The sequence below is a fragment of the Ahaetulla prasina genome, chromosome 17, assembly GCF_028640845.1.
Source record: "Ahaetulla prasina isolate Xishuangbanna chromosome 17, ASM2864084v1, whole genome shotgun sequence".
NCBI lineage: Eukaryota > Metazoa > Chordata > Lepidosauria > Squamata > Colubridae > Ahaetulla > Ahaetulla prasina.
Window position 1 is genome coordinate 9,329,739 of NC_080555.1, and position 20,337 is coordinate 9,350,075.

The 20,337-nt window shown below is 48.7% G+C and overlaps 1 protein-coding gene across 1 annotated transcript in view; it reads left to right on the forward strand.

Moving 5' to 3' along the window:
• Positions 1-19,819, forward strand: part of NRXN2 (neurexin 2) — a 531,073-nt gene extending 511,254 nt beyond the window's left edge. The window contains exons 20-21 of the mRNA XM_058160639.1: positions 2,147-2,225; positions 18,808-19,819. Of these exons, the coding sequence (XP_058016622.1) occupies positions 2,147-2,225; positions 18,808-19,706 (978 nt within the window). The 3' untranslated portion in view covers positions 19,707-19,819. The remainder of the gene's footprint in view (positions 1-2,146; positions 2,226-18,807) is intronic.
• Positions 19,820-20,337: the final 518 nt, after the last annotated feature.

Genomic DNA, 20,337 nt, shown 5'->3' on the forward strand with positions numbered 1-20,337 from the left:
TCAAAATTGAAGTGCCCTCTCTCGACAGAGGGTGGGGGGGCTACAACATCACCTATCTCCAGCCTACAACTCGGTCCTTTCCACAGTTCCAAGAAGGTTCCTGTCGTGTCCCACTCCTCCGCTGACGGCCGGGTCAGGGAAATCCGAATCAGGCGTGCCTCTGCAGCTCTGCCAAAGTCCTAGCAAAGTTCTCAAGGCAGGCAGGAGACCAGAAAGTGACTTCAGCAAGATATGTTTAGACTTTGCCTGACTCAGAGAATGCCAGAAAGCAGATCCTTTAAATAGGCCATGGGGTGTGGCTCCATGACTCAGCACTTATCCCAGCCTGCCCCTCCCTTCCTTCTGTTGACGCCGCTTATCAATTCTCCTGAAGCGAGGGTCACTCCAGTCTGCAGCTGTTGGTAATTGACCTTCCTCAGGCTCACATGCTGTGGGGGAGGGGGAGGGGTCTAGTTGCTCCGTTTGCCTGGGCATGGAGCCAGGGCTGGGGGCTGGAGGTGCTGCTTCTTCCTCAGCCTGTCTGGGCATGGAGCCAGGGCTGGGGCCGGGAGGCATACTAGGACATTCCTCAGCGTTCGGAAGCAGATAAGAAGGCCCCGGCTGCGGGGAAAGCGGACGAGGCACAACAGTTCCCCACCCATTTCCACCACTCGGGTGACCCTGAGGGCACCGACAAAACTTCCAAGTGTTCTACCGGCCTCTGAAAATAATTTTTGCTTCTCATCCAAGAGGCATTTTTCAGTTCTCTTTCTTTTTCCAAAGCGGGGGGGGGGGGAATTGCAGCTGCCTTTGGGAAAAGGCACTCGGGAGACATTCCATGTGTCACCCACCCATCCAAAAATGAATCGGCGGATGAGAAAGCAACGGGGGGGGGGGATTTTCAAAGCCCCTGTGGGATACTCCAGCCTGCATCCCAAAATTTCCTTCTGTCGCTTGGATGACTTTGTTGATTCAATGGGGCAGGTCATTGAATCCCACCCTTCCTGGCTCATCCACCTTCGCCCCCCCCGACATTTTCCAGACCGGTTCAAGTGGAACTTCAGAGGTTGTGGGGGCTTCATCACTGAGGGTTTATAACAAAAGTCTGGACAGCCATCTTTATATGGGTGTAGAGTCTCCGGCTTGAGCAGGGGGCTGGACTAGAAGACCTCCAGGGTCCCTTCCAACTCTATTATTCTGAGGAGGAGAAGGAGAGAAGGATCTCCTGTTTGAGCAGGGGGTTGGACTAGAAGACCTCCAGGGTCCCTTCCAACTCTATTATTCTGAGAGAATAATAGAGAAGGAGAAGAATGGAGAAGGAGAGAAGGGTCTCCTGTTTTGGCAGAGAGCTAAACTAGAAGTCCTCTATGGTCCCTTCCAGCTCTATTCCAATTGATAGATCTTGACTGGAGCTAGGATGTCACAGGCAGGTGCAGGCAGGCGTCACATCGTGTGGACAGGAGTTCAGACTGGGAAGACTGACTGAGGACATCTGTCCGTTTGTCTGGAAGCAGAGACAAATAGACAGGGGTCTTGTTGAAGGACCCCATCGGTCCCTGGAAGCCACTTTGCGCTAGCCTGCTGTCAGGGTTCCGACGGATGCCCTAATTAAATCATGAGCCTCGAGCCAAGCTTCAAAAGAAATCCAGTTATTTATTAGGAGCTTCATGTCGGCACATTCCAAGTGAAGCCAACTCTGACCCCACGTAATTTATGCCCCAATTATGACCCTGTTTTCCCTCCCCTCCCCCCAGAGTGTGTCATCAATCACATTTGCCAATGGAGCAATTTCGCGGGTTGTAGAGATCACTCCCCTCAGGCCGCTGTGGATAACCCTGGGAGACAGCCTTGAGAGAGATATGTCTGGAATGCACTCCTCTCTTAGCCCGACCTACCTTACAAAGCTGTTGTGTTGGGAAAAAATGGGAGGAGGGCATCTTACATCATGGAAGAAGTGAAGAGGGGGGATTTCAATCCTAATAAAGAATTAGAAATTTGTGCCAGAGTCTGCGAAGGGCAGATTTAAAAAAAAAAAAAAAAAGCCAATATTGGTGAATGTTGAGACTGGCGGGTTGGATGGGGGGCTGGATGGTGGGTGGTGGTAGGTATTCCTGTGGATTTCCCCCCCCCACCGCTGACCGCCAGGCCTTTCTCTCCCTCTCGCCAGAATTCAGACGACCTGCTGGTGGCTTCGGCCGAGTGTCCCAGCGACGATGAGGACTTGGAGGAGTGCGAGCCGAGTACCGGTGGGTCTTTTTCCATCCTCGCTGCCCCGGGGCACCCCAGAGTCAGGAGGGGGAGGGACTGCCCCAGCCTTGCCCATGCCCCAGGGATGAGTTGTGGGGGGGGTCTCTCTGTGCAGAGACTCAAGCAGGTGACTTTTTTTGCAAATCCGGGACCCCCAGTTGCAGTTGGGCACCACATCTGCCTCCTCATCCTTCTTCCTGCATTCTCTTCTCTTCTCTTCTCTTCTCTTCTCTTCTCTTCTCTTCTCTTCTCTTCTCTTCTCTTCTCTTCCCTTCCCTTCCCTTCCCTTCCCTTCCCCTCTCTCCTCTCCTCGCGTTACCTCTCCTCTCCTCCTATCCCCTTTTCCTTTCCCTCTCTCCTCTCCTCTCCCCTCCTCCTCTTCCCTTTCCCTTCCCCGCACTCCTCTCCTCTCCTTTCCTTTCCTCTCCTTCTATCCCCTTTCCCTTCCCCTCTCTCCTCTCCTCCTCTCCCCTTTCCCTTCCCCCTCTCCTCTCCTCGCCTCTCCTCTCCTCACCTCTCCTCTCCTCTCCTTCTATCCCATTTTGCTTCCCCACTCTCCTCTCTTCACCTCTCCACTCCTCTCCTCTCCTTCTATCCCATTTCCCTTCCCTCCTCTCCTCTCCTCTCTTCTTGTCTTTAAACGCACACAAAAATTCACACACAAGCACAACAAGACGTTCTTTTGATCGCTGCGGTTACATCAGATACGCGCAAAATCCATGGTCCCAAAAATCAGCGGCCGTGTCGCTTTTTAAAAATCAAGCTCCTAGTCCTCAGCCTTTAAGCTCTGCCGAGAAGTGGAAAAGAGGGTAAAAACGCCAGTTAGCAGAACCGGTTTTTTTTTTTAAAAATAATCATTTCCACTAGGTCGACAATAGCTATGATAATAATGATGCTGCTATAGTAGCAACACAAAAAAAAATAAAAATAGATGGCTCCATCAATATTTAAAGATCAAAGAAGGCAGAAAACATCAAAAGCAAAAAAGCATTAAAAGACCCAATGAGATATATATATTTTACAAAAGACGCTGGCCTTACCTTTGAAACGTAAAAGATCAAGCAGGAAGGATCTTGTGGAATAAAAGCATTCTCCGACACCATCTAAAAATAGAGTAGAAAAGAAACTGGCAGGCATTTGTAGAGCGATAGAAAAAAAAACGCCTGGCTTGACAGGAACCCTGGAGACCATCCAGTCCACCCCCTGCCCAGTATTCAGGAGTTGCGTCACTAATTTGAGGCGGGTGGCTGTATAAATTGAATAACTAAATAAAACCACTCTCTGGCAAGGCCTTTGGATGCTTGCAAAAATGGGAACAGGGATTACACTTAATATTATCATCACCATTCTAGCAGGCTTTGCCCACACCAAGCCAGGTTAAGGTGGAGAATGGTCGTGCTTGCAATGAGGGCCATGCGCAAACGAAAGAAATCTCAAGAGGCTTAATTCAGTGGCCCAGCACAGAGTGCAAAGTAGGAATACAGTAAAGTAAAATTAATACAGGGTGGAGTAGAAATAGAACAGAATAGGCTACAATAGAATAATACGGAAAATAATATAGAATAGAATAGAATAAACATAGCATAGAAAATAGAACAGAATAGAATTCAGAAATAGCAATAGCACTTAGACGTATATACCGCTTCACAGAGCTTTCCAGCCTTCTCTAAGCAGTTTACAGAATCGGCCTCTGGCCTCCAACGATAATCTGGGTCCTCAGTTTACCCACCTCGGAAGGATGGAAGGTTGTGTCAACCTTGACCCTGGTGAGATTTGAACTGCCAAGTTGCGAATAGAATAGAATAGAATAGAATAGAATAGAATAGAATAGAATAGAATAGAATAGAATAGAATAGAATAGAATAGAATAGAATAGAATAATAAAGGAATAGAATAGAATATGGAAATAGAATAGAATAGAATAGAATAGAATAGAATAGAATAGAATAGAATAATAAAGGAATAGAATAGAATAGAATATGGAAATAGAATAGAATAGAATAGAATAGAATAGAATAGAATAATAAAGGAATAGAATAGAATAGAATATGGAAATAGAATAGAATAGAATAGAATAGAATAGAATAGAATAGAATAGAATAGAATAGAATAATAAAGGAATAGAATAGAATAGAATATGGAAATAGAATAGAATAGAATAGAATAGAATAGAATAGAATAGAATAGAATAGAATAGAATAGAATAATAAAGGAATAGAATAGAATAGTAAAGGAATAGAATAGAATAGAATAGAATAGAATATGGAAATAGAATAGAATAGAATAGAATAGAATAATAAAGGAATAGAATAGAATAGAATATGGAAAGAGAATAGAATAGAATGGAATGGAATAGAATAGAATAGAATAGAATAGAATAATAAAGGAATAGAATAGAATAGAATATGGAAAGAGAATAGAACAGAACGGAATGGAATAGAATAGAAATAGGACATAGAAGAAGAGAGTTGGAAGGGACCTTGGAGGTCTTCTAGTCCAACCCCCTGCTCAAGCAGGAGACCCTAGACTCGTGATGGCGAACCTAGACTCTTTCAGACAAACGGTTGTCCCAACTGACTATAAAAACTTCCAGTGTGGGAGCAAGCCACAATTTCTGGAGGCAAAGCCGATTTAACTGTTCTCACTGTCGGGGGAAATTTTAGGGAAATCCCCCCCCCAAAAAAACCTGGGTTTGCTCCATTCTTGCGTGTGTTGTGTGAAGTGAACGCAGCCCGTCTGCCTTGGAATTTAGTTCCTGCTTTCTTAGAGCCGTTTTTTTCAACATTAGCAGCTTTAACATAGGGGGGGACTCCCCAGCATTCCCCAGCCAGCAGGGTTGGATTCTCATTCCCTTAGAGCAGGGGTCTCCAACCTTGGTCCCTTTAAGACTTGTGGACTTCAACTCCCAGAGTCCCTCAGCCAGCAAAGCAAAGCTGGCTGAGGAACTCTGGGAATTGAAGTCCACAAGTCTTAAAGAGACCAAGGTTGGAGACCCCTACCTTAGAGAAAACAAGCAGGGAGGGTTCCGTCCTCCCTCTTCCTGCTAAAATCAAACGCTATTGGCTCACTGGCCTTGTGATTGACATATACGGAAATCTATGGCAGTCCTCAACTTGCGGTCGCCCACTGAACCCAACATTTTCACCCCGAAGCAGGAGGAGTCGTTAAGCAAGCGTCGTTCAGTTGTACGAGGTTCCTGCATCGGTCGTAAATTTGAACAATGCAGTAACATCTCGTTTGAGCTGATCTTGATTTAACGATTTTCCGATTTAATAAGCAGGATGGGTCCTTGATATATCCCTTAATAATGCACAAAAGCTAGTTTTTTAGGTATAATTCTGCTTTGTGCAACATGCATAAGTATTTAACCTAAATTAATGCCTTCGCTCCAAATTGCACTAAACATCTCCAAGTATTCTGCGATTTCCCCCCCCCCCTAATCTACTACGGACTGAGGCAGAGATAAATGTATGCAAATCCTTAAAAATTGATGTCTTCCATAACGACGCTAATGACACAATTTTGTGTAAGGATAAAAAAAAAAAAGTGCAGTGCTTGCCTGCTTATGCCTGCTGTTTGACTTAACAGACAATGGATTTACATGTCCATAAAGTTGAGTTTAGCGTAATCCAGATTAAGAGTGTGTGAATGCAAATGCGGGGAGGGTTTTTTTGTGCGTGTGTTTGACAGGAGCGGATCAATCTTTCATCCATAAGACAAATTCCATGCCCAACAAAAAATAAAAAAGGAAAGAATTTCAACCTTCTTTTAGAAGTCTTTAATTCTCAGCGTCGGGAATAAAATGAATTTTCACCCTGCTCATCCAAGGGACTGAATTCTTGTCTTCAAGATTCCCAGAGGTAGCTGGGAACCATGGGTATTGTGTTGCAGGAACTGGGCATGTCTAGTTTGATGAAAAGAATGGCTACGGGTAACAGCAGTGCCCCAATATCTCAAGGGCTGCCCCAAAGAAGAGGGGGGGGATCAAGCTCCCTGGCTAGGTGGCCCAGTGGCTAAAACGCTGAGATTGCCGATCAAAAAGGTCGGCAGTTCGACGGTTCGAATCCCTCGTATAGGTTCTCCTGCTTGAGCAGGGGTTTGGACTAGATGACCTCCAAGGTCCCTTCCGACTCTGTTACTGTTTAAACTGTTTAAGCTATTCTCCAAAGCACCCGAAGGCAGGACAAGAAGCAACGGATGGAAACTAATCAAGGAGAGAAGCAACTTAGAACTAAGGAGAGATTTCCTGACAATGAATCAGTGGAACAACTTGCCACCAGAAGCTGTGACTGCTCCATCATTGGAGGTTTTTAAGAAGAGGTTGGATAACGGTTTGACTGAAGTGGTTTCCTGCCTAAGAAGGGGGTTGGACTAGAAGACCTCTAAGGTCCCTTCCAACTCAGTTATTCTGTTCTGATGGCAACTCATTTGGGCAACACATTTGCACACAGAGAGTCCCGATTGGAAAAACAACCCCTTTGGCAGATGCTCCATGCCAGAGGTGGGGAACTGTGGCCTCTTTATGACTTGTGGATTTCAACTCCCAGAATTCCCGAGCCAGCCAGGATCAAAATTTGGGCACTTCACATATGGCATGTATTGATGAATGTATGCCATTTCTTTTCTGGAAAGAGTGCAGAGCAACAAAGATGATTAGGGGGCTGAAGGCTAAAACATATGAAGAACGGTTGCAGGAACTCGGTATGTCTAGTCTAATGAAAAGAAGGACTAGGGAAGACAGGATAGCAGTCTTCCAATATTTGGGGGTCTGCCCCAAAGAAGAGGGAGTCAAGCTATTCTCCAAAGCACCAGAAGGCAGGACAAGAAGCAATGGATGGAAACTCACCAAGGAGAGAAGCAAAACCTGGAACTAAGGAGAAATTTCCTGACAGCTGCAATGGTTCACCTAACAACGGTGGTGTAAAATGGGGGGAAAACTCACTTAACTGCCTTGCGTAGCAATGAACATTTTCGACCCATCTGCGGTCACAAGTCAACAACTAGCAGTGATGTAACTCGGCCCAAACGTGCCTTCCGACTTGGATCGATATGTGTCAACCCTCTCAGAAAACTCGATTTACGATTCGGTGACCACCGGTCGCACCAACATAAAAGAATTTCCGCAGCGAGTTTCCAGGTTGGAATCATTTTTTTTTATTGCACTTGATTAGATCTCTTAAGGCCACCCAACTTCCCAAAGTGGTCGTCTCCCATCCTGCAGGGCTCAAAAGCAGATTCCACCTCAACCACGAAAACACTCATCTATTTAAGGACTCTGTCTTTGTGATGTCCCTGATCTAGTTATTCAGTTGGCCTGTTTTACAAGTTCAGGGGACGCGGTGGCTCAGGGGCTAGGACGTTGAACTTGTTGATCGAAAGGTCGTCAGCTCAGCGGTTCGAATCCCTAGTGTTGCCGTGTAACGGGGTGAGCTCCCGTTACTTGTCCCAGCTTCTGCCAACCTAGCAGTTCGAAAGCAGATAAAAAATGCAAGTAGAAAAAATAGGGACCACCTTTGGTGGGAAGGGAAGAGCGTTCCGTGCGTCTTTGGCATTGAGTCATGCCAAAAACATAAAGTCTTCGGACAGCGCTGGCTCTTCGGCTTTGAAACGGAGATGAGCACTGCCCCCTAGAGTCGGCAACGACTAGCACGTATGTGCGAGGGGAACCTTTACCTTTACCTTTACAAGTTCAAACAATCCTCAGACCGCCAAACCCTGCGGGCTGGGCCTGCACCACATCCTAAACCACGCAGACAAACACACATGCAGCAGAGTAGAAGTTAACACTAGCCAGCCATTAGAGCAAGGGTCCCCAACTGCGCACCACGGTCCATGGCCCAGTCAGAAGCGGAAAGCAAGTGTATAATATGCTCGCAGCGGGCCGGTGTGCACACACACGCAACTCCATTTGCCCGAGCAGCGGGTCCCCGTGCGAATAGGGTTGTGCGCACTCGCCCACCACTCAAGCAGAACCAGGGGTGAAATGCTACCGGTTTGGACCGGATCGCCCGATCCGGTAGCGATCTTGGCTGACGGTTCGGAGAACCGGTCGCAATCGCGGCGCGAGGCTCCACCCACCTGCCCGGCTGTTGATACTTCCTGGTTCTAACCAGGAAGGAATGTGTTCTGTGCCCTTTGCGCATGCGCAGAGGTTGTGTGTGCGCGCATGTGAGAGCATGCGCACGCACTTCCAAACCGGTAAGGAAGGTAAGTAGATTTCACCCCTGTGTAGAACCGTCCCTTCTCCCCACCCACACGCTCACACGCACACTGGTCCACAAAGCCAGAAAGTTTGGAGATCCCTGCCTTAACTCCCAGAAGTTGAAGTCCACAAGTCTTAAAGTTGCCAAGGTTGGAGACCCCTGCTTTAGAGCATTGCCAGAATGCAGTCAGTGCTTAAGGCAGGGGTGTCAAACTCAAGGCGACTGGGGCCGCCGGATCTGGCCCACGGGATCCTTAAATCTGGCCACCCCTGGAAACAGTGAAGGACTGACCCACGATGCCTTTGCCAGCGAAAACAGAGCACAGGAGGGCCACACGCTGGCAGAGGGTTGCAGGAGGAGTGCCGGTTTTCTCTGGCAGAGCACTCGAGCCCCCACAGGCACCCCCGACACGAAATGACATCAAGATGGCCATGCCTACCCTGTCTACGGCCCCCTCCCCCCCAAGGTCAAATACAATCCTCAATGAAATGGAGTTTGACGCCTCCTGGCTTAAGGGTGTTGTAAGGCCCAAGTAGGTAGTAGTAAACTCAGTCAGTTTAAAAACAAACAAACTTTATTAGAACAGCTGAGAATTAACTCATTCTCAGCGTCGTCCAAACTAAATCAAAGCAAATTCATCCCAACCCAATTCCTCAGTCTTATCACCAACCTTGGTCTTAATTAGGCAAACTGTCAAAGGCTTTTCTTGGCAAAAGCTCAAGGGCAGAAGACGCCGATGAGAAACAAATATAGCAAGACAAAGCTATCAACATTGTTTTCCGGCAAAGAGCCCAAATGCCGTTGCTGGTCTTTTAAGCCTTATGGGAGGGGCCAATCATCTCTTGGCCTTACTCCCAAGTTGTCCTCTTTGCTTTAGCTTCTCTTGCCTTCTGGCAGCTCTTCTCATGCATGCATTAGGAACAGACTCCTCCTGTTCCTCACTACTGTCAGCCTCTGGAGGCTCCGGAGTCCGCACATCACTCTCCGATGGCCCTGGCCTCACCTCTCCCTCCAACACAGAGCCCTCATCCAGGCCTTCCCCAGCCTCCAGGATTGGCCCATGTTCTTCCTCAGCCTCATCGCTGTCCGACTCCGTTGCTAGCTCCATAGGCTGCTGGCGGACCACAACAAAGTGATTCATAGAAGCTTCCAAGTTCTCAGCCCTTCCAGTTTCTGCCCAGGGTAGCTGACCTCCTTGGGTTTCTGGTTGGAGAACCCCAGTTTTGTAAGTTGATAGAGGGACTGGGGGGGCAGGCTCAGATGCTGGATTGGGACCAGGGAAAGACCCTGGTTCAAATCCCCACTTTCTGGCTGGGTCTCCACAGTGGGCTCAGCCAGGTCCAAGAAAGATCTACTAAGTGTACTCATCCCAATCTTGCCTTCATTTTTTTAACCTGGTTTAAAACCAGGCAGCTTACACTTAGTCCTTGTCTTGTGATCAGAATTGAACCCAGAATTAGAAGTGCGAATCATGCTGGTTGGGGTGTAATTTACACCCCAATCATGACCCTGTTTCGTCCCTCCCCCGCCAGGGTGTTTCATCAATCACATTCGCCAACGGAGCAATTTCACGGGTTGTAGAGATCACTCCCCTCCGGCCGCTGTGGGTAACCCTGGGAGACAGCCTTGAGAGAGATATGTCTGGAATATACTTCTGTTTTTGGCTGCCATGCTGCTTCGTCAGTTTCCCCTCCCCCTTGCCTATGGCAATTGCATAAGCTATAAACACAGCCATTAGGTTTTCTTCACTGGTGTTCAGTGGGTTGTGAGAATGCAGAGAGAACCTGCTTTACGCACACAGATTGTCTAAACAGGTCAATAAACAATCCAGCAGATGGATTGGCAAAGCCTGCCCAATTGTTGTTGTTGCTGTTTTAAAAAACAAACAAACTGCAGTTAGTTTGTTCATAGGTTAGCGTATTGTCTGAATTCAGCCCATTTGGTTCTTGGATGGATCGTTCTTATCTAGGTGATGTATTTAGAAAATGGGTCAGTTCAGTAACCAAGTTAAGCTTGCCTGTACTTTATTCTTAGATAGTAATGCCTTTATTAGATGTTCGTCTTTTAAAACTGGGCCTCTAATTCACACCAGCCGTTTTCCAAAATGGAGGGCAGGAGTGAGATTTGCACGGCACTGGAGTCAGTCCGTAAATTCATCTGTTTCCTGGGTTTACCCAAAGCGGGCTGGGTTTGCGACACTCGGTAACACACACACCTCAAAAAAAAAACACAACAACCCCCCTTTAACCCTACCCCAACATCACCGGCTGCAGCCACTAGGCTTGCAAATTGACCTAGTTAAGAGGGTTGTGAGAACCGAGCTAATAAGAAGGAAGGGGAGGGTGAGAAATCCAGCTGCAATCAAGTGATAATTCCAGGTGGATTTTCCTCCTAATGTCTCAGTTCTTGCTTATTAAACAGCAAATGAGCTTGTTTTTTTTTATTATTATTATTGCAGCATTTCTCCCCCCCCCCACTCCACAGCCCCCAGGCGCTGGAGATTGAGATGGCAGGAAATCTGCAAATGTATGACATTTAATTGGTGTGGAAAGCCGTGCTGTTAATCATAGCAGGGCGGGACAAGCGAGCCACACCGCTTCGCTTGCTCTGCCGCTGCCCTTGTGCGCTGCCACCGGCTCTGACACAGCCCTTCCCTGCCTGCCGTCGGCCCCCCACAACCCAGCTTGGCCCTGCAGCTGGAGGCTGCCTTAATGAACCCGCTGCCTAACAGCTGGGAATAGCTTGCCGGGTGAGGGGGTGAGGCTGCAAAGGCACGCACACGTGTGTGTTGCATGCCTGGGGACTCTTCGCCCTGCACTGCCCAGCTGCAGGTTACAAACAGGTAGATAGATAGAACACGCCTGGTGTTGTGTCTTGTCCGCTCTCACCGCAGCCGGGGTCTGCTTATCTGCTCCCGAACACGGAGGAATGTATGCCTCCCGGCCCCAGTTCTGGCTCCATGCCCAGACAAGCTGCAGAGGAGGGGGCACCTCCCGGTCCCAGCCCTGGCTCCATGCCCAAGCAGGCTGCAGAGGAGGGAGCATCCCCTGGCCCCAGCCCTGGCTCCATGCCCAGGCAAACGGAGCAGCTAGACCCCTCCCCCTCCTCCACAGCATGTGAGCTTGAGGAAAGTTTATTTCCAACAGCTACTGATTGGAGTGACCCTCGCATCAGAAGACTGGATAGGCGGAGGCAACAGAAGGAAGGGAGGGGCAGGCCTGGATAAGTGCTGAGTCATGGAGCCACACCCCATGGCCTATATAAAGGACCTGCTTTCTGGCATTCTCTGAGTCAGGCAAAGTCTAAACATATCTTGCTGAAGTCACTTTCTGGTCTCCTGCCTGCCCTGAGGACTTTGCTAGGACTTTGGGCAGAGCTGCAGAGGCACGCCTGATTCGGATTTCCCTGACCCGGCCGTCAGCGGAGGAGTGGGACACGACACCTGGATCAGAGGTTCGCCCGAACCGATAGCAGAAATTCCACCTGCCCCGGCTCTATGCCATCCCGTTTAGGCACATTTTTGAGGCTGGGAGCACGCGTGGACGGGGTGCGGGCGAGTAAAGCGAGCGCTAGCGTGCTCACACCTGCGAACGGTAAGGGAAAGTAAGTGAATACCATCCCTGCCCTGGATGACGGAAGTTGTTCTCTAATCCAGCCGCCCCCATCGTTCCGTGGAGCGATGGGGACATGGTTGCATGGACATGGCTGCGGATGCAGCTTCGCTTCTTTGCGCGCGCCCGGTTTCTGGCATGCCACAACTCGATGCCGGTCCACAGACCGGGGATTGGGGACCCCTGCTCTAACCTATAGGGAGGGGCTGGTACCTCCTGTATTTCTCCCTTGGAGAGACCATAGAATGAGGGGTCCTTGGCGCTCTCGGAGCTCGCTTGCTTTCTTGCAGCCATTTCGTGGCTCAAACTAGGTAACGTCATCTTTGCCAGTAAGGAGTGCAATTTGCTGTCACTTGTCACACTGAGAGGCTAGCCACTAAAACACGGGTGTCAAACTCAAGGCCCGGGATCCAAATCGGGCCTGCGGAATGCTTCGATCCGGCCCGCGGAGCCAACTTGGAAACAGCGAAGGGCCGGCCCGCGGTGCCTCTGCCAGCAAAAACGGAGCACGCACCCTTCCCAGCCTCCGTTTTCACTGCCAGAGGCCGTCATAAGCCAAAAACTGAGTTCGGGAACCCATTTTCTCTGGCAGAGCACTCAGGCCCCCACAGGTGCCCCCCCCCGATACGAGTGATGTCGAGCTGGCCACGCCCACCCTGGCCACACCCACTCCCCCCCAGGTCAAACAGAACCCTGATGCAGCCCTCAATGAAATCGAGTTTGACACCCCTGCTATAAACTGACAGCAAATTGCACCCCCTACTAGCACTGATGGTGTTACCTAGAACTGAAGAAGCTTCTCAGATGAGAAGCGAAACCTCTTCAAAGAAAAAAAAACCCAGAAAATCCAGTCGCCTCTTCAAAAAACACGCCCTTTTGGGGCAACGTTCCTGAAATTTAATGAATCCAACCTATTTGGTTAGCTTCTGGTTTAAGCCTCTCGCACAAGCCGAGAAAAAAAAACAACGGGTTAATTCCATTTAACCTTTTAACTTCATTAACCAGGCGAACGGTGCCGTGCAAACTCAGCGAAGGAATAAAAATATGCATCGTTATAATCCATTTTAAAAACCTTTTCCACGTCCTGCCAGATTTAGAGTGGCCTGCTTTTGTCAAATGTGCTGGGCTGGTTTACTGTTTCGGGGTTAAGATGCAGACTTTGAACTCTGTCGTCGCCGCCGCCCCGCTGCTCTGAATTTTGTAGCGTGGATCTTGCTTTTAGGAACACAGAAAGACGTTCAAACACAGCCCATAATTTCTCCTTTTCCACGGTGTGAAAATCTTCCTGTTCTTTTCCTGCTTGAAAATGTTCGGTGTGCCGACTGTTGTGTCCCAGGCCCAAGTAGGTAGTACAAAACTCAATCCGTGAAAAAACAAACAAACTTTATTCGAACAGCTGAGAATTACTTCATCTCCAGCGTAGTTCAACTAAATTAAAACAATTTCCTCCCCACACAAATTCCTCAGTCCTGTCGCAAACCTTGGTCCAATTAGGCAAACTGCCAAAGGCCTTTCTTGGCAAACGTTCAGAAGTCACAAAAATAAATGCAAGACGTAGAGGAAGCAGAAGACAAAGCTACCAACGTTGTTTTCCGGAAAAGCTCAAACGCCATTGCTGGTCTGTTTTAAGCCTTATGGGAGGAGCCAATCATCTCTTGGCCTTACTGCTGAGTCGTCCTTTTTGCTTGAGCTGCTCTTGCCTTCTGGCAGCTCTTCTCATGCGTGCATTAGGAACAGGCTCCTCCTGTTCCTCTGCCTCACTACTGTCAGCCTCTGGAGGCTCTGGAGTCCGCACACACTCCCCGATGGCCCTGGCCTCACCTCAGCCTCATCGCTGTCCGACTCCGTTGCCAGCTCTGCAGGCTGCTGGCGGACCACAACGCCGACATGCAAAGGGCTTCCGAGCATTTGTGTACCCGTGACACCAGAGGTGGAATTCAGCCGGTTCGTACCGGTTTGTGTGAACCAATAGCGGAGATTGCGGGTCAGCCCGTCCAGCCACCCCACCTCTATGCCATCCTATTTAGGCACGTTTTCGCAGCCAGGTGCATGCGCGGAAGGCAGGCGATCGAACGAAGCGCGTGTGCAGAAGGCCAGGTGCCTGCGCAGAAGCAAGCGTGCACGCAAAGCAAACACGCACATGAAACAAGCGCACACGTGAAGCACGTGTGCAATGCGAAGCAAGCACGGACGCGAAGCACGCGCACGGCAAACCGGTTGTAAGAATATTGGAAACCCACCGCTGCGTGACACACCCACGAGGGAGATAAAAACACCAGCTTTGCTGGCTGAGGAACTCTGGGAGTTGAAGTCCACAAGTCTTAAACGAGCCGAGTTTGCAGACCCCTGCCCTAGAACGAGCCATGCCGTTTAACCTTTTTAACATAATCAAGCTAAGCCAACAGTGCCATGCGAATTCAGCTAAGGAATAATAAAAATTAAGCCTAAGCATAATCCAGGCTGTCCGCTGGATGTTGGAAATGCTTTTGCGAGAACCAGGTTCGTCGTCCAGCCCTCTTAAAAGTTGCTGAGGCCGGAAACACTGGCTTAGATGGTTAACGGAAATAGCGTAACGATGTGAACCGGTTGGTAGGGACCTCGGAGGTCTTCGAGTCCAACCCCTGCTCAAACAGGGGATTCTGGATCATTTCAGACAAATGGTTGTCCAGTCTTTCCTTGAAAACCTCCAAGTGATGGAGCGCACATAACTTCTGGTGGCAAGCTGTTCCACTGGTTAGTTGTCCTCACTGTTAGGAAGTTTCTCCTCAATTCTTCTTCTCTCCTGGATCAGTTTCCATCCATTCTTCCTTGTCTGGCCTTGGAAAATAGCTTGACCCCCGTCCTCCTCTCTGGGGCAGCCCTTCAAATACTGGAAGATGCTCTCCTGTCTCCCCTGGTCCTTCTCTTCACTAGACTAGCCATGCCCAGTTCCTGCAACCGTTCTTCATATCTTTAAGCCTCCAGTCCCCTCATCATCCTGGTTGCTCTTCTCTGCATGCTTTCTAGAGTCTCAGCGTCTTTTTTTCTTTTATAATGGCCGGATAAATCTGGATGCATCCAATATAACTGGATGCACTGTTCTAATTGTGCTCTTATTTATTGCCCCCCCTCCACTCCAAGGGATTTTGAAATACGCTGAAAACTATCAATAAAATGTCCTCAAATCCCCGTGTTTTCTTTCCAACCTGCTATTCAAAGGCCAAGCATGGCCTGGAGCTTGAGAAAAAAATTCCAGCTTTCCAAGAATGGTTTTTCCTTGTTTTCCCATTAAAAAACAACAACAGGGTTTTTCTTCTCTCTCCCTCTCTCTTTCTCCCTCTCCCTCTCTCTCTTTCTCCCTCTCTCTCCCCCCCACTTTCTTTCCTTCTCCCTCTCTCCTCCCCCTCCCTCTCCCTCTCTCCCTCCCTCTCTCTCTCTCTCTTTCTCCCCCTCTCCATCTCTCCGTCTCTCTCTTTCTCCTCTCTCTCTCTCTCTCTCCCCTCCATCTCTCTCTCTTCTTCCTCTCTCCTTCCCCTCCCTCTCTTTCCTTCTCCTCTCCTCCTCTCCCTCTCCTCTCTCCCTCCCTCTCTCTCCCTCTCTCTTTCTCCCCCCTCTCCATCTCTCCGTCTCTCTCTCTCTCTCTTTCTTCCTCTCTCTCTCTTTCCCCCCTCCCTCTCTTTCTTTCCTTCTCCCTCTCCTCCCTCTCCCTCTCCCTCTCTCCTTCCCCTTTCTTACTCTCCCTCTCTCATCGCCTCTCTCTCTCTCCTTCCCCTCCCTCTCCTCTCTATGCTTCCCCTCTTTCTCTCCCTCTCTCTCCTTCCCCTCCCCTCCTCTCTTTCTCCTCCTCTCTCTTCTTCCCCTCTCTTCTTCCCCTCTCTCACACACACCCACACTTCAAATCCACTTTTCTGCCTCTCAACCAGCATGGATTTAGCCCAGATTCCTCTTCAACTTCATTTTGGTTTTGGGGGTTGTTTTGTGTTTTTAAATTGTATTGAGGAGGTGGTTCTTTGCTAAGACCTCTGTCACCTGTTTCCTATCTGGGGATCCCATGGGAACGCAGGGAAAACTATTATCACCCCTCCTTGGGAAAGGGGGGAAAAAACAAAACACCCCCATCCCCCATCACCCTCTTATATCCCAGAAAGGTCAAATCCAGGATCAATTTGGAAAAAAGGGGAGAAAACACAGAGAAAGCATGAGGCTCTGCCATCCCAGCTCCGACGATTCTCTGCAAAGTCCTAATTTTGCCTCAGTTTGTATCTTAAAATCCTCAAATTTGCAAAGAGCCTTTTAAAAAATATATATATACAGATTTGAAAGTCCCCGATGATTTTAAGTTTTCGGAACATCTAAGTGGGTGATAGGGATTTTGGGGTGCCACAAATCGGGGGGGGGGTGTCTTTTGGGGGGGGGTTACGGGAGGAGGGGAAGCGGCAAAGGGGTACCGTTATATGAAAAAAAAAAAAAACAAGCAAGAGAAATGAATCTCGGAAGAAAGCGAAATTTGAATAAAATAAATAAATAAAGGCAAGATGCAGAGAGAGAGATGTTTAAAAGAAACAAAAAAAAAAAAGTTGATTTTTCTCCAAAAAACATTCTTACCTAGTTTTCTTTTTTGTAATTTTTTTTCTTCATGCTAATATCACACGGCCTATTTGTTGATGTAAGTTGACTGAATTCCGTGGTTTGCTCTCTTATTTTTTTTAAACAAAAAACAAAAAAACACTAACAGAAAGGGGAAAAAAATAGAAGGAAAAAGAGAGAGAGAGAGAATATTTTAGTGTTTTAGCCAAGAGGATGGGAAAAGGAATCAGCCAGAGAGGGTGTTACTGCTCTTAATTCTGCTGTTTTATCTGTTTTAATTTTATTTTTATTTTTCTTTTCTTTTTACGGATGAAATGACTTTTTTTTAATTATCTTTCTTTTCTTTTTCTTTCTTTCTTTTTTTTCCCCTTTGATTATGATTTCTCTAGACAAAAAAAAGAAAAAAGAAAAGGAAAGTGGTTAGGGACCGGAGACAGTGGGGTTTGGCTAGCAGCTATTCTCGTGGTTTGGCTCTGTCTTGTGTGAACATTGGGGAACCCGTGGCGGCCTGGCTGACCCTTTTCCCCTCTCTCTCTCCTTCCCCTCCCTCTTTCTTTCCTTCTCCTCTCCTCCTCTCCCTCTCCTCTCCTCCTCTCTCTCTCCTCTCTTTCTCCCCCTCTCCATCTCTCCGTCTCTCTCTCTCTTCTCCCTCTCTCTCTTTCTCCCCCTCTCCATCTCTCCCTCTCTTTCTTTCCTTCTCCCTCTCCTCCTCTCCCTCTCTCTCTCTCTCTCCTTCCCCTTTCTTACTCTCCTCTCTCCTCTCCTCTCCCTCTCTCCTTCCCCTCCCTCTCCATGCTTCCCCCCTCTTTCTCTCCCTCCTTCTCCTTCCCTCTCTCCCTCTCTTTCTCCTCCTCTCCTTCTCCCTCTCTCTTCTTCCCCCCCTCTCTCACACACACACCCACACTTCAAATCCACTTTTCTGCCTCTCAACCAGCATGGATTTAGCCCAGATTCCCTCTTCAACTTCATTTTGGTTTTTTGGGGGGTTGTTTTGTGTTTTTTTAAATTGTATTGAGGAGGTGGTTCTTTGCTAAGACCTCTGTCACCTGTTTCCTATCTGGGGATCCCATGGGAACGCAGGGAAAACTATTATCACCCCTCCTTGGGAAAGGGGGGAAAAAACAAAACACCCCCATCCCCCATCACCCTCTTATATCCCAGAAAGGTCAAATCCAGGATCAATTTGGAAAAAAAAGGGGGGGGAGAAAAACACAGAGAAACGCAGGGCTCTGCCATCCCAGCTCCCGACGATTCTCTGCAAAGTCCTAATTTTGCCTCAGTTTGTATCTTAAAATCCTCAAATTTGCAAAGAGCCTTTTAAAAAATATATATATACAGATTTGAAAGTCCCCGATGATTTTAAGTTTTCGGAACATCTAAGTGGGTGATAGGGATTTTGGGGTGCCACAAATCGGGGAGGGTGTCTTTTGGGGGGGGTTACGGGAGGAGGGGAAGCGGCAAAGGGGTACCGTTATATGAAAAAAAAAAAAAACCCAAGCAAGAGAAATGAATCTCGGAAGAAAGCGAAATTTGAATAAAATAAATAAATAAAGGCAAGATGCAGAGAGAGAGATGTTTAAAAGAAACAAAAAGAAACAAAAAAAAAAGTTGATTTTTCTCCAAAAAACATTCTTACCTAGTTTTCTTTTTTGTAATTTTTTTTCTTCATGCTAATATCACACGGCCTATTTGTTGATGTAAGTTGACTGAATTCCGTGGTTTGCTCTCTTATTTTTTTTTTAAACAAAAAAAAACAAAAAAAAACACTAACAGAAAGGGAAAAAAAAATAGAAGGAAAAAAGAGAGAGAGAGAGAGAGAATATTTTAGTGTTTTAGCCGAAGAGGATGGGAAAAAGGAATCAGCCAGAGAGGGTGTTACTGCTCTTAATTCTGCTGTTTTATCTGTTTTAATTTTATTTTTATTTTTTTCTTTTCTTTTTACGGATGAAATGACTTTTTTTTAATTATCTTTCTTTTCTTTTTCTTTCTTTCTTTTTTTTCCCCTTTGATTATGATTTCTCTAGACAAAAAAAAGAAAAAAGAAAAGGAAAGTGGTTAGGGACCGGAGACAGTGGGGTTTGGCTAGCAGCTATTCTCGTGGTTTGGCTCTGTCTTGTGTGAACATTGGGGGGGGAACCCCGTGGCGGCCTGGCTGACCCTTTTCCCCCTCTCTTCTCTTCCCCCTTTTCTCTCTGTTCTAGGAGGTGAATTAGTCTTACCCATAATAACCGAAGACTCTCTAGACACCCCTCCAATCGCCACCCGCTCACCTTTTATCCCCCTGCCTCCCACCTTCGGCCCCTTCCTAACCGTAATCGAGACCACCAAAGAGACCATCTCCCTCCCGGCTCAGCCGAAGCCCCCCTGCCTGACCGACCAGGACGACAGCGACTGCGAAGAGGGCATCGAAGCCTCGGGGTACGCCTCTGGCGAGGTCTTCGACTCCAGCCTGCCCCCCACCGACGACGAAGATTTTTACACCACTTTCCCCCTGGTCACTGATAGGACCCCGATGGGCCGCCCCGATGGAGGAGCCGCCAAAAAACCCCACGGATACCGCCCTAACCTTAGGACAGGATTGCCGGCTTCGCCCTCCGGCCCAGACCTCCTGGCCTCCACCACTTCACCCACCCTGCTCCACCGCATCCCCGCAGGCAAAATGAACAACCGCGAGCCCCTGCGGCCCCACCCCGAACACTTCCCCCCTCTGGCCACCTCCTTCGAGCCGGACAAGCTCAACCGTCCCAAATACCCCGTTATAACCTCTTCCCCCGATTTCCACAATCTGCCCACAGCTAACCCCACCGACCCCGGGGAGAGGGGTCCCCCCGGCGCCGTGGAGGTCATCCGGGAATCCAGCAGCACCACCGGCATGGTGGTGGGCATCGTGGCGGCCGCCGCCCTCTGCATCCTCATCCTCCTCTACGCCATGTACAAGTACCGCAACCGGGACGAGGGCTCCTACCAGGTGGATCAGAGCCGTAACTACATCAGTAACTCGGCGCAGAGCAACGGCACAGTGGTCAAAGAGAAGACGGCCGCGGCCCCCAAAACGGCCAGTAAAAGCAAGAAAAACAAAGACAAGGAATATTATGTCTGAGGCCCACCCCTGTCCTTGCCCCACCCCCACCCCACAAATCCCTGCGTGCGCCAGAGAGAGCAAGAGAGACCCACATCCGAAGGAAGCGCGCAGCGAGACTATCCAGACATGCATTTCCCACCCCACCCCCCTCAAAAAAAAAAAAAAACTTTCTGGAGAGGAGACCTCCCGAAATGCCTCGCTGCTCCGAATGGGGCCCTCCCGCCACCCATCGCCCACCCTCTTTGGTTCGCTCATCTTGTTCTCCTTTTACGCCCTCCCCTCATCAAAAAAAAAGACACCCCCCTCCAAACAAGAAAGAGAGAGAGAGAGAGAGAGAGACGGTGGAGGTGAGAAGCTGGCAGGGCCCCCCCCCCAGCCCACTCCCTTCCTTCCACCCTGACCCTTTCGACCCTGCAGGATTGTCGTTTTTTGTTCTCGTCCCCCCACCCACCCTAGGCAGACTTAAAGGCAAGTGGTTGAATTAGGGGCATCCTCTCGCCCGGAAAAAGGGATGGATGGTGCCTGGACTGCACAAGGAGGAGGATTAAAAAGGGGGTTTGGAGGGGGGGGGACATAGAACCACAGCCCCTTCCCCACCAGGCAGGACTGCAGCCGGGATGATGCATGGCCAGCCCCAAGCAGGCAGGCA